At 36.6% G+C, this 15,012-nt stretch overlaps 1 protein-coding gene across 1 annotated transcript in view; it reads right to left on the reverse strand.

Moving 5' to 3' along the window:
- The window catches only part of LOC140158628 (integrin alpha-9-like), a 105,225-nt gene that overhangs the window by 39,559 nt on the left and 50,654 nt on the right, over window positions 1-15,012 (reverse strand). Inside the window, exons 3-6 of the mRNA XM_072181790.1 lie at window positions 10,167-10,282; window positions 9,394-9,562; window positions 4,993-5,118; window positions 1,184-1,264 (exon numbers count right to left, since the gene is read on the reverse strand). Of these exons, the coding sequence (XP_072037891.1) occupies window positions 1,184-1,264; window positions 4,993-5,118; window positions 9,394-9,562; window positions 10,167-10,282 (492 nt within the window). The remainder of the gene's footprint in view (window positions 1-1,183; window positions 1,265-4,992; window positions 5,119-9,393; window positions 9,563-10,166; window positions 10,283-15,012) is intronic.

Consider the following 15,012-nt stretch of genomic DNA (forward strand, 5'->3'; position numbering starts at 1 on the left):
CAATTTGGCAGGGATTTACAAGATGATATACCCTGGTCAAAATGGTCAAGAATATCAAATTAAAAGATGAAAGTTGATATTCCAACCCATCTGATATGAATGCCCAACTCGTTGCACCATATGCCCCATAAAAATCCTATTGTAAATTTGCACTGGACATGTAGTATCTAATTTACAAGCTTTACTTAAGTTTTTGAGAAATCCATCCTGAAATAGATGATGATTACTTCCAGTGGATGGATCAAGTTTCTAAACGAACACCTGGTCTTGAATTCTGCTTACATATTTTAAATATATTACTTTGTAATTCTTCACATATCATTGTCAGTATGCATACTTTAAAAAGTGCAATATACCACAACCTGCTGCCTGAATACTACTGTAAAAATGGTTATTTTTGTGTATGTAAAATTTGGCGCTTTGCCGATTTTTGAACCATTTCACTTGTTTCTAAATTCGTGACTTTGAGTTTTCTTACATAGACCTACATGTATACATAAAAAAGAACATATTCGTGTATTTTTATTTTCGTGGTAGCTGCATTGAACGCGAAGAAGTCCGAAAATTAATGTACCGCGAAAATTTCCACTGTTACAGTAAATTATTACCAGTACCGATGCTTACACGGGTAAAATAATAATACTAATATAATATATAATAATAATAATATCAAAATCAATGTTACAACAGTTATAGTAATAATTTGAACAAAAAATGAAAAAAAAACCTCATTTTTGAATAGCACACAATTCCATACCCTCGTATATTTTCTGCACAATAACAGATTTACACATTGATTTCATCAAATTTACTCATTATGTGTTGAAACAAACCAAAATAACTCATCACCCTCACTTGGAATGTTTTAAAAAGCATCCAAGGTGATAGTGATGAGATATAGTAGATATTCCTAGTTTGGGTAGAAACTTATGCTTAAACCTTAATAGCATGGTTATATTTCTCCCCTTTCACATAGACATTCATAATGCAAAGGGAGATACGAGCTGTGACTTCCTTAATCTAGTGCAGCCTAGGACGGATAAGCTTACCATTAAATTTACCTCCACAGTAAAAGTAGTACCTGTTTTATAAAATATTTACATATACACCATTTTTCCTTGGAAGGACATGTTTTCATCATGAGTATAGGGTGAGTAAATGGTTTACCAATTATTTGACCTACCTGTGTAATCATCATCTTCACCCCATATGTCAGGTGCAGGTTTGAAATTAAGATCAATTCGATCACTCTCAAACACGGTTCCTAGAAACGAAAAAAGAAATATCTTATTTCATATAAAATTTTAAATATAATATTTAAAACATGCTTTTTATAATTATTAAGTTAGCATATCCCATTGGAGCTGACGCAGACCACACTTTTGCCTGTTTGCTAAATTCACCCTCACTGCTTGCAGAGAACATGATGCTTAACTTGTTCCGAGTCAGCTTACCTTATGGAATGGAATACGCAAGCATTTTTTGAGTGGCATATAAAAAGCTTAATAAAGTCTTTTCAAAGATAAGGCTGTGGTTTCACCCAAGTAATGCAGCTTGCCTGCCTGTCAGACTGGTAAAACTAAAATTTTACCTGTTCAATAGGTTGTAAAGGTATATAAATGTCAGCCCAGTTCATGCTCCAGTTTCTACTTGTTAAATTTGACTCCACAGGATCACTCTGTGCCAGAGATTAATTTGTTCATGCAACTCATTAAAGTTAACAGGTATCAAGAAAATTTAAGTGCCAATTCAGTGCAGTGATACGTAAATAGGAATGTGACTATCACAGTGTAGATTAGTGGCTGAAACTCTCATCAAATTCTATCACAAAATGAGTGAATTGATGCAGGATTAGCTATCACTAGGATCATCATCTGTAAGGACAAAGTTCCTTTACTCCAATAGATTTCTACATTCATAGCATGACTTGTCCATGTATTGGGTACAAAAACTCATCCTTTACAGTTTGAGGTCAACCATAGAGCTCTGAATTGTTGACTGAGGGTTATTGAACTATGCTTTTGGAGATGAGAGTACTGTGGCTCATATTGTATGAGTCGCATCAATCCTAAAGATAAAACATTTTCTGAAAGCTATATTCATTATCTTGGTCAAATTTTAATTTTGTTATTCTTTGCCAAAATTATGAAATAATATTAGTAACAATTGCCGGATGGCTTTTTTGTGTATTTCAAGCCAAAATGAAGGTAAAATGCAAGAAAACTCCACTTTGGTCATCTTAGTCGCTTTAAAATTGTGGAGCTCTTGAGGGGGATTTAATGTTTAATTAAGCCATTAATTTAAAATTGCTGTTGTCCTACAAACACAATAAATTTGATTGATTCTAAATTCCATTATGTGTAAGTTGGGACTTTGTGAAACATTACAAATATGCCAACAAATCAGCGATAACTCTCTTGTCCAACAGCTCCCTAGTCCGAAGGCTCAAATAGTCCGAAGGTTCGCTAGTCCGAACACGTAATTCACCATTGGCCAGTCCGAATTCTGAAAAAGGTTCGCTAGTCTGAATATCTGGTTCTCTAGTCCGAGGGCTCGCTAGTCCGAATAATAAATAAGGTTCTCTATAGAATATATAATAAGGCTTGCTAACCCTATCACTAATCCTTATTCTATATTTCGGACTAGAGAACCTTCGGATTAGCAAACTTAATTTGGTTTTCGGACTAAAAGACTAGAGAAGTCACAAACAAATCAGGTTTGGGAAAAAAGCAACCAAATTAGATTGTACATTAACATGGCTTTAGTAAGTCACGTGGTTAAAGTAGTATAAAAAATAGCCTCCCAAGGGATTTAAACTAGACAACAAAGAATATTGAGAAGCACCACTATTGTTATGGTTTCCATAGCAATGTGATGTGGATTTGCCACATTATTACTTCCATCAACAGATGATCCATTTTCATTTGACCCTTAACACTAAGACATGGGAAAATGTGCTACAAATGCATGCCAAATCTCATCAACACTGTGTCTGTCAATTGATACATGTTAAAACCAGGACTGGGAAAGTGGCTGGGAATCCAAGATGCTCTTCCCAGCGGTGTGTTGGCCAAAATTTCCAAGGGCTAAACGGAGCAAATTTGGTTTTAAAATGCAGGCTCATAGAAGCAGAGGGGGCCAGACAGAGGTGCAGTCAGAAAAAGGTATACATTTTGTAAGACAATATTTTGAGTGAAAGTATTCAAAAACAACCTCAAAATGCTACTTTAGAGGCAGTCATTTTTGATTCTGAAAATTTTGACTAGTTCCCTCGCGACCCTGTGGCACTGCCGTTCATTTAGCTGGCGTGAGTAATACACACTGATTATTCTTTGGATGCTGTTTATTGTTATAAATGGGTCTACTATGGTAGCTAATGTTTTTTTGTCAAGATCAGTGATTGACAGTAACAAATTTTGACATATATGAAAAAAGTTTTGTACGAAGTGTTGAAAAATAACTAGGAATAACATAAATTTCGAAATATCTCAAAGAAAGATTTTTGTCATTGATTGGCTAATGCTAATGACTGTTTAGCTATTTTTAGCAGGTGCAATATTTAATTTTCCATTGCACTCACACGCAGCTCCCATCTGTCCACTGGTCCCTCGGTGTTGGCCGATTGTTTCTATTTCCCTCTGCTGCGCATCATCCCCTGAAAACGTGCTGTATTCGTACACTACCATGAGCATCAAGTGTCACTTGGTAAATGCGAATCATCTCATACTTGAAAGAAATCCTAAATTTGCATTAGCCAAGGGGTACTTTTACAAAATATCCCCTGGTACTGTTCCCCTGCCACCTTAATGCTCCAGACAAAATAGGTTTGGAGTTACACTCCATCAGCTGCCAAACAAATCAGAGATGTTCTGTGCACCATTGGTTCAAAGTTCACATACAAAATTAGACTGCTCAATTGGGCTTAATCTGACTCACCTAGGAAGATTCACCTCTCAGGATTTTCAATTGACCCAAGAGGTCGAAATATGCAAGACATGCACAAAATAACAATTGCAGTCATTCATAACATGTGGTGTCCTAATCCAATTGATAGAATACCAAATATTTGATAAACATTGTGAACAAGGGACATGTTTGGTATAAAGTTTGAGTTCATCTAAATCGATCTAAATCATTTATTTCCATCATAATAATGTGACTTTCAGTTATTATTCAATATCTATAATGATAAAATCAAATTATTGAGAATACTTTGATAAAATAATAAGGATTAAATTGTTTGTACTAACCTTAAGTTCAAACACATCCATTTATCAGCTCCTGAATTACATAATTTCACTTCACATAATTTTATTAGTTTCATCAAAATACAGGCCACCTGTTCATGAGGCCAATAAAAGCCAGCAGCACAAAAACCATAGAAAATTGAAAATTTGTTTCCATCACAATTATCACTAGTGGTCTCATCTGTGCTAGATATAAAGCATAGCCCTTTTGGTCTTGCTGGAGTCCCTTTAGTCCTATGGATGATCCTACAAACTTACCAGCCCAGTTACAGGAGCAAGCAGCACCTATACATGATACTAAAATACCATCACATGTAGCACACTGAGCACACATCCCCGTTGAAGACTTGTATTGTAGTCGAGTCAAGTCACCAAACTTAAGTCTTGAGTCAATTTATCTAGGGCTCAAATCTCAAGTTGAGTCAATTCATTTAGGATTTCCGAGTTATGGGGATTTGAGATTCAAAACGAGTCACAAGTCTTAAAATGTTGAGTTGAGTCATTTGAGTCAAGTCCTTACACTGCAAGTCCACAAAGTCCCTACAGGTATACCTATGGTCCTATACTACCCTACTACACCCAACGGAAGTAAGGGACATATTACAGTCCTGCAAACCTACCTGTCCAGTTGCAGGAACCAGAACCTGGCAAGAAAATATACCAAGCATTCATACCTGTCTGGACGTCTGGCACAAGGAACTGGAAGGTCCTACAGTTATCCCCATGATTCTATTTATTAACCTACCTGTCCAGTTATAGGATCCAGCAGCACCCACCATGATCTTATTTCCATCACTGGTATACTGAGCACTCATTCCTGCCTGACACCACCCATGCACCCTGGTGTGAGTAGACTCATCTGTCTGATTATCTAGAAAAAAAAGAGTATTTTTTGATTAAAAATAAATTGATAATTTTGAATAGTTTAATAGTTATCCTACATATACAGTCCAAAGGAAAAACAAATTTGTCACAGAATCCTATATGCATGGTTTTGTGAAATCAGATTACTTGCTGTGCCTCCTACCTGATTGACCCATTTTAGAATTTAATTTATTTTTTGCTCCAATGTGGAAAAGGAATAAATATGCAACAACAAAATTAGTACATAGCTTTGATCACATAGCACAGTTTCTTGGTCAAATAACTGCAGGGCCATCACTGCATGGTGGGGAATGATAATTGTATGTGTAAGGAATCAACAATCCAATTTGGTTCATAAAGAATAGAAAAAATGCTCCATGATGTTGAAGCCTCAAACAAAAGACATCCAAAAATTTAATAAAAACAGAGGCGTGTCTTGATGGAATGACTTAAATAGGCAGTTTCTGATGTGTCAGGAAGTTTGTTCCAGATTTTCGAGCATACTTAGAGAAACTGGCGTGCTTATTGTACTTTTCACAATTCTGATATCCTTCCTTCATTTAATTACCATATGTGTGCAATATAAAGCTGACAAAATTACCGGAATCTGTTAAAAAAATCTTAATTAACATTCCAAAAATCTTGGGGCTGAAGTAAATCAAGAAAACACGCTACTGATTGAGAATCAAAATGAGCATCATTAAGAGAATTTTATATACAAGAATATCAGTGATAAATGACGATTGCCTCCAGCACAATTACCCTATGACTGGAAATGAGCATTATCAAAATACGCACTCAGAAATACGACTACTCTACCTCATGAATATTCAATGCATTTCCATGCCCGTTTCCACTACTATATACATAAAGTGTCAATTTTTGTACCGTTATTATTTTTGTACTTTAAGATTATATATTGGGCAAGATTTCTAAATATATACATGCAATGTTTCCTTATTGTGGAGGCTAATGTTTAAAATTAAAATGTTTTAGAGTAATATTTCATAACAGTTGTGATCAAGTATTATAAGTATTGACTTCAAAAAAGTATGTGGTATGCGATTCAAAAATAGGAAGGCTCCAAAAATTGGGTCAAGTTTCCTAAACTCTCTAAGGCCAAGGCTAATTGTGTTGATGATACACATTATAGATGTCACATTGTCAGCTATTGTTCTTAATATGCAAACTAAGCTATTCAAATATTTATTAAATATCCACAGCACACAGTCCTGCCTTCCCATGATGCATTGTTGAATTTGTGCCAAATCATGCATGAAATAATGCAAAACTTTAATAAATATGGAACACCAACAAAGTTCATTTGTACGTTATCAAATCTCAGTCAAGGCAAATGTCTGTAATTTGTCAATATTGTGTGATCTGGGCTGGTAGAAACATTGTGGTGTTCATGGGACACCAATGAAGTCAATGTATACCTTATCAAACCTCATTCAATGCAAATGTCTGTAATTTGTCAAAATTATGTGATCTGGGCTAGGCCATGAAATAAGGCATGATGGGAAGGTAATACTATCTGCTGTGGATTCTATCATATTAATATACCCACAATTCTCATGATTGATTGTATATAGCCAGTCAGTATGGATACATGCACCATGGCACATTTATATAGCAAAATCTGCTCAATTACATTGGTATGTTCAGTAGACAAGTGTAGCAATAACACATACAGCTACAGCTAAAACATGAACCAAATGATTCAAATATCAACCTTTTTGTTGAACGCCCAGTTGACAGTCCACTTTTATCGGGGCACCCTGTACACTGGTGAATCTTCTTTATATTTCAACATGCATGGTTTCCTGACTACTTTCCCGGGTAGCTCCCTATATCATCAGATTCACTTCGGATATCCCCATAAGGTCACTGTGTTGTACTTACAGAAACTATTGATTAATCCTAGCCATACTACAATTTCAGTATTATCTCCAAGATGGACAGTACTCTCCAGCACCATCTCAAACATACTTGTCTATCAGGACAAACCCCCAAAACTTGTTCATGTATGGAAAGACCTGTGAACCCTAAGAGTACTAACATTCCTAGTCATCCACTGAAGGTCATTTTGGGGCACCCAATTCCTTTTTAAAGGAATTTTTATTTGAGCTATGACAGTTGAAAAGAGGTTACTGAACTATACCATGATGCTTCACTATGATAACCTATGTGTTTGGGTAACCCATACACCACAACCTAAGGTCAAAGTTTCAAAATTACTCAATGGCTGTGGGTTATTGAACCAAGCCGCAGGGTATGAGACTATTTGTGGATTAAATTGTCTGTTGGTTCTTCTTCTATATATCTGTATAAATATGACCAGGTTTAACCCGTAAGTCTTACACCAACTAATAATTAGCTCATTCTAATACCAACTCATGTTAAGTATAAGACTGTTCAGGTTGTCTGATATAATAATTTGTCAAACATACAAAAATAACAACACAGGAAAAAATGCCAACTATTCTACGTAGTATTTGCAGTCCAATATTTGTGTAAACGTACTTATCAAACTGTCTGTCTGATATATATATACAGTTAACACCAACGTTGAAGACTGCATATATGTATCAATCTATCTAGTTGAATATCATCAATTATTAACTATACGGTGCTGACTAATTAGATAAGCTTGATATGACACATGGGGTACGATTGAGGGTACAAATTCCACTAACTATACAGTTATAATATACACTTCCATTTCAGACACTTAATCCAAATTTCAAAATACTGTCGATACCGGAACCACATTGCTATTTCACATATTCCAATGCTGTATATGATTGATGAATCTATTACTATTAGCAGCTCTGAAGATATGCAATTTAAACAAAATTGTGATGAATTTTCAGATTTTGTGATAAATTTGATGATGCACTAATAATCAAATTTTTCATTAGGAAAAAGTTCAAAATTCTTACCCAGTTCGTCGCTGTTTTGGCATACTGTCGTATGACGAAAAATGCAGTTTTGAGAAAATCGCATTTAAATTTTTCCAATTTTTGAAGACCCACTGGAGAGCACCAAAGTAAAATATGTTTATTATTATCAAAGAATATAATCAATAATATATTTGTCTTTGTTCTCAACATAATACTTTTTATTCATTCACTAATTAGAAGTAATTAATTTGCAAACTCATATGGCAGTATGCCAAAATATGCACAATTTGACAACCTATATGTATTAATATATGATACACCATGTGATACGACAGTATGCCAAAACAATACGCAACTGCAGTTACATGGTGGTCTATGGCAACGTATTGGCAACGTATCATGATACGACTATGATACGATAGTATGCCAAAACACAGAATGAAGATTTGTGGGGGGTGTTACATAAAAAACATGTCATATCATACTAATTAGTGCTATATCTCATTAACTAATTACATTTAGGTCTCAAAACTTTGTGAATATATAGAGTTTCATTCATAGATTTTGAAAGTTTATATAACTCATTTTGCCCAAAAATACGTTATGACAGTATGCCAAAAGAGGGACAAGTTACTCACTCACTCATTTGCTGATATATACCAATCAATTATTATATAGTAGTACTAGTAGTTGTATTGTTCAACTGATGCAAAAATTATCATAATCAAGTCAAGAAACTTATCTTAATTAGCAATTAGCAATTTATGAAGACGAAAAATTGAAGGGAAAAAATGCATCAAATTTCAGCAACTTTGGTGAAACCAGGGTTGTGAGAGTAGCCATCTCTGGTGAAACAGTTTCAGTATTATGAATGAAAGAAATAGCACACTTGAATACAATGGACATTTCCCAGGAAGGCAATACAACATTAGTGTTTGTGTCACTCAGGCAGCTATACTTGAAATCACCCTATAAATATCTATATTTCTCTTTTTATGAAATGTCGCAGTAAATATCAACAAAAAAAGGATATTTCAAAAATTTCAGTTGATTCAGAGTTTGCGTTTGCGAGTTACGCATGATTATGTGTATTTAACTGCTCTATATTAGCCACTGTGTTGTAATTTCGTTCTGTTAACAGAACATAAAATATAAATTTGACGATACTTTTGCCAAGCTAATGAATCTGCAAGAAATGTTTTGCACATAAACATTATTTTTGAGTAAAGTGGGGGATGAGGCTGTGGATCACGATCCCCCCTTTAATACCCAACAAACAGAAAACTTGTGCATCCTAAATTGACCAATCAAGCATTAAATTAATTGCATCAATAAATCAATCAATCAATCAATCAATCAATCAATATTATTCTTACATTCGCCACATGGTATAGTTATAGTTGAATCTACCAATCCACTATTTTTTGTCGCTAATGTATAACAGATTCCATTAGGGAACCTATCATTAGCATCAAAGGTGGTGTTGTCATCAGGAGTGATGGAGTACTGCACATATTCGTCATTTGCATATCTGTGACCACACACCTGCAGAAATAAACAAAAAAATAATTAAAGCAGTTTAATTTTCATGCCTTGAACAGTTAACTCACATTGGGGCAAAAGAATTGAAATTCATGTTAAATGAGCCCTTTTCTGTGATTTCTTTGCAGGTATCACTGCTGATCAACTCAACTGTCTCCAACTAATTCAAAATTGTGCTGCCCATCTCATTGTTAAGAAAAGAAAGCATGGGCATATTTTACACCAATCCTCACCGAGCTTCACTGGCTGCCCGTCGAATTGCACATCCAATTTGAACTTGCTGTTCTGGCTTTTTGCCACTTTGATGGCACTTTTCCACCATGCTTGTCATCTCTGCTTTGTACTTATCAAACTTCCCGCTCCCTTTGATCATTCTCTGAAAAATTACTCAAAACTCCTTGGGTTAACCTCAAACCAGCCAGTGAATGCTCATTTCACATGATTTTACTGCTCTGCGAGTTCCAAACAACTTTGGTAACATCCCTACACATCGTGACAAACCTCCCAATAACTGCACTCGATCTTGCCCCTCCATATATCCAGGCTAGCTAGCTACCCACCTCAATTGAAAAAAACAAAACAAAAAAAACCATTTTGAATATCTTACGGTAACATCTGATAATATGTCTCGAGATCCGCTTGATGGTTGCCTTGTCACAGAAACCCCTATCCATGCATTGTCTTTGATATGCTTGTATCCAGGAATATCTGGATCTGTGTTACCTGCAATGGTCAACAAGGTCATTATGAAAAATTAAATGATGTACATACAGGGTGATTTAAAATGAACTGTACCCAACTTTACCCATTTTTTATATATATTCACGGAGATTGTACATATCAACAAGAGCACCAATGGCGCTGTGGCTCTACGCTTTTTTTGTGGGAAAGCAATTGTTCTTGGAGTCGAATGCGCAACAGGTTGGTAGGTCGGTCAATTTTTTAACCTTCAGTTTGAAAAAAATTCCCCACAAATATTCAATACGGTCCTTGAAACTCGATGCGGTGGTCAATCTTCCTCCTCCGCATTATTATTTTTTGCCGCATTACTATTAGTTGCAAAATCTGAAAATAATTCATTATTGTGCAAATTACTATAGAACCAGCAAGAATAATTTGTTCTGCAAAATTTTAAAATCCCCTTTTTTTAGTATTTGAAGCTTTCAACAACTATAGAAAGCCTTGGCAACTATTAGAATTCATCTAAATTGACCTCAGACGACCCCTTTTAAATGACCTCCCAAAAATTTTTGCTCTAAATGGTGACCTCAGATGACCCCGAAATGACCTTCTAAAATTTGACTTCAAATGTTGACTGTACCCACCACGTTTCATGCCCATACGACAGTTTTTAGTAATTTGACCTCAGGTGACCCCTGGCTAACACCGAAATGAGCTTCCAAAAATTTGGTTCTAAATGTTGACTGTACCCACCAAGTTTCATGCCCATACGACAGTTTTTGCTAATTTGACTTCAGATGACCCCTGGATGACCTCTGGTGACCGTGACCCACTATCCAATACAAACTTGTTCTGTGCGACCCTACAAAATTAGGCTCCAAATGTTGGCCGTGCCCACCAATGCCCATACAACATTTTTAGCAATTTTACCTCAGATGACCCCTGGGTGACACCGGTTGACCCTGAAATGACCTTCCAAAAATTTGACTCCAAATGTTGACTGTACCCACCAAGTTTCATGCCCATATGACAGTTTTTGCTAATTTGACCTCAGATGACCCTGGATGACCTCAGGTGACCTTGACCCACTAACCAATACAAACTTGTTCTGCCTGGGGTCAAGATGCACCCACCAAGTTCGAGGAACATGCGACCCCACAAAATTTGGCTCCAAATGTTGACTGTATCCAGTTTCATGTTCATACAACAGTTTTTAGTAATATGACCTCAGATGACCCCTGGGTGACCCCAAAATGACCTTCCCAAAATGTTGATTCCAAATGTTGACTGTACCCACCAAGTTTCATGTCCATACGACAGTTTAGTAATTTGACCTCAGGTGACCCCGGATGACCTCAAAATGACCTTCCCAAAATTTGACTCCAAATGTTGACTGTACCCACCTAGTTTCATGCCCATACGACAATTTTAGTATCTTCCCAAAATTTGACTTTAAATGTTGACTGTACCCACCAAGTTTCATGCCCATACGAGTTTTTAGTAATTTGACCTCAGATGACCCCTGGGTGACCCCGGATGACCTTCCCGAAATTTGACTCCAAATGTTGACTGTACCCACGGTTTCATGCCCCTACAACAGTTTTTGCAAATTTGACCTCAGATGACCCTGGATGACCTCAGGTGACCTTGACCCACTAACCAATACAAACTTATGCTGGGGTCAAGATGCACCTAGTACCAGGGATCTATACGATGATTTTGTTTTTGGGTGGATCACCGCACAAGCCGCATAGGCATTTTACACATAAAATACACATAACCCACACACAACGCAATTGAATAACAGACCGGTACTGCACAGTGCCGCTGGTTACCAGTTGTTCTCATTTATGTAATCAGCAATTGGAGCCTACAAAATGTGGTGCATTTATAGTGTACGGTAGGCCTACTATTATGTGATATCGGGAATTGACACAAATTTTACGGTAACAAAATCAGTCATACCCAGAAAGGATAAAATTCGAATGAGAAAATATTGTATGTGTGACTTGTTGTACTAAAGATGCATCCACCCACCAAGTTTGAGGAACATGCTTCCCTATGCTAGTGCTCTGACGATAACACTCGATCGCCATGCAATCTAAGTTTTGTAGGCCAGTGGGACAACGGAATCACTACGTGAACGAGCTACTACTACACTAGTCTCTGAGAGAAGAGGCAGACACAGACAAACAAACAGATTCTAGTGAATTAAATAGTGATGATCAGTTGTAGCAGCTACAAATTTCGAACGTTTGTCAGGGGTCAAACCCCTCCATTTATATTTCCCCACACTTTTTAGACAGACACCCTTTTTATCAAAAATTGAACCCCCACCCTTATGCAGTGTTTGTGACCACAGCTTACAGCATTACTTTATCAAATTCGGAAGACGGAACATCGGCGCTATCGCCGTTGTATACAGTCACTTCCGGGTCCATTTTATCACTATCTGCGCCATCAATCCATTTCAGAATCCAAATTGATGCAGAATTTATCCTCATCTATCAAACACTCATGATTTTCTTATTCATCTGAAACATTTGCGACATAATATTGGCAAAACTGCAATCATCTGTCGAAAAGATACGACTTTAGATTGTTTACAGCATTACTTTATCAAATTCGGAAGACTGAACATCGGCGTTTCATACAGTCACTTCCGGGTCCATTTTATCATTATCTGCGCCATCAATCCATTTCAGAATCCGAATTGATGCAGAATTTATCCTCATCTATCAAACACTCATGATTTTCTTATTCATCTGAAACATTTGCGACATATTAAATGTTGGCAAAACTGCATCACTGCAACTGCATCGAAAAGATACGACTTTAGATTGTTTATCATAAAGTAACACATGGGCAAATGGGCAAAAGGCTGAGATACCTGTGAGATCCTGAATACATGAATACGTCAGTCTATACTCTCTACACGGCCGCTGTGGTTCGGATCGCTCCACTTCTAGTGTGAGCGAAGCGGCCAAAGCGGCTGATGTAGAGACTGAAAATTATATTCATTCATAAAACTCACGGTAGCGTCGATTCTACTACAGGTGACGTCGTATGAATTGAAAACATCAGCAAATTAATTTTTGACATTTTCTTTCCAGATTTATGAAGAAAATATGAATGTTTTTCAACAGATCATCAAATTACTTTATTATATTTTTTTTTCAATTGGTAGCGTTACCCCTACGCTTTATAATTATATATTGCTCACACGCTTTTTAGAAACCCACCCTGTCACCGGCGAACTAGAGATCGGAAGAGCGTCGCAGAGTGCCCAACCCACGCTGTAGAAAGCGTGCCAGACAAACAATGATAATGAATAGCCAGATGTGACCTTCGCTGTCGAGACGTTGTTTTCAGGGTTGTCAAACCCGCGATTTGGTAACCCAATTAGGCGACTTTTGAAGATTTTCCACGGGACAATTTCCTGCCCCATAGAATACAAAGGGTAAAGAAAAAATTGGGCGACTTTTTCGATTATTTGACCTGCGATTCGGGCTGAATTTTTTTGGCAACCCTGGTTATTTAGCGTTCATTTAATTAAATTACTACGCCGCTGGTCTCTAAATATTTTGAAGTGTTGTCCCATGGTAACAAAACTCCCGAGAACTCAATAAACAATCTGGACAAAGGAATCATCCAATCACGTTTCTATCCATGTGAGATCACCGCCAACATTCATGATAAAAGGTCACTTTCCCAAAGAAAAATAGTGCAATCCGTCAATTCCGCCATGATCTCACAACTTAAATTACTCAGACCAAAATAATCTCTAGCGCATACAGGGAACCAAGCAAAACGATAGAAATGACTTGTTTCTCATGACGACTTTTGACTTTTCTCACTTCAAAATAAGTAATTTCCCCCCCCAAATTCACTTCTAAAGGAGTGCAATCGATTGCTAAATAACTAAGCAAACCTTGGAATGTAATTTCAAAGCCAAATATCATTAACAAAAGAAACCTTAGCATAAAAAGCAAGAACGCAAGTGGCCAAAATTTGTAGCAAAAATACAGTCCTCACTGACTACAATGACTAAGGCTCACTAGCTCCGCTAAGAGCCAAAAAACTATCATAGAAAACAGTGATAAGTGTTCTGTAGTAGAAATTTTGAATTTTGATAATAAGTGGTTTTAGTCAGAAGATATCGCATTTTCAATTTATCATCCCATTTTTAGACCAACACATGGAACTAAGTTTATCCGTGTTCTCTACCGCAATAACAAAATTGGTGTGTTTTATAAAAATGTACTTTTCTTCAAAACCATGTAAGGTAAAGACATGATTTTTTCACCAATAATAGGAAACATACTATCCTGTCACAGCTTACAAACACAAATTATTTAAATGTCGGTAAGTATTTTATTTTAATTTTTGAATCTGGGTACAGTTCATTTTAAATCACCCTGTACAGTGGCGGCACCAGTCAGTCAGAACTCTTCCCCCCTGTTGCCCCCCCCACCCAAGTAAACAAACACCCAAAATTACAAAAATTTCCACTTTTTTTTCACTTAAAGTACCAAGACCCACCATGCATTGTGTAGTATATCATGCATCTGGGCACTACTTTTGATGTTTTTCCACAAATCAGGTTGATGCACCAGTGTCAATGACTACCAGGACAATGGGTTCAGCATGAATTGGGGACTTAACACCCCTTTTTTGATACCACTGTTACCAAAGAGTCAACCCCAAATATTACACTCAAAGATCAAACATATCACCTACAGTCCCTCTGATTTGTCAAAATGAGGGAAGTA

Source organism: Amphiura filiformis, chromosome 8, assembly GCF_039555335.1.
Source record: "Amphiura filiformis chromosome 8, Afil_fr2py, whole genome shotgun sequence".
Lineage (NCBI taxonomy): Eukaryota > Metazoa > Echinodermata > Ophiuroidea > Amphilepidida > Amphiuridae > Amphiura > Amphiura filiformis.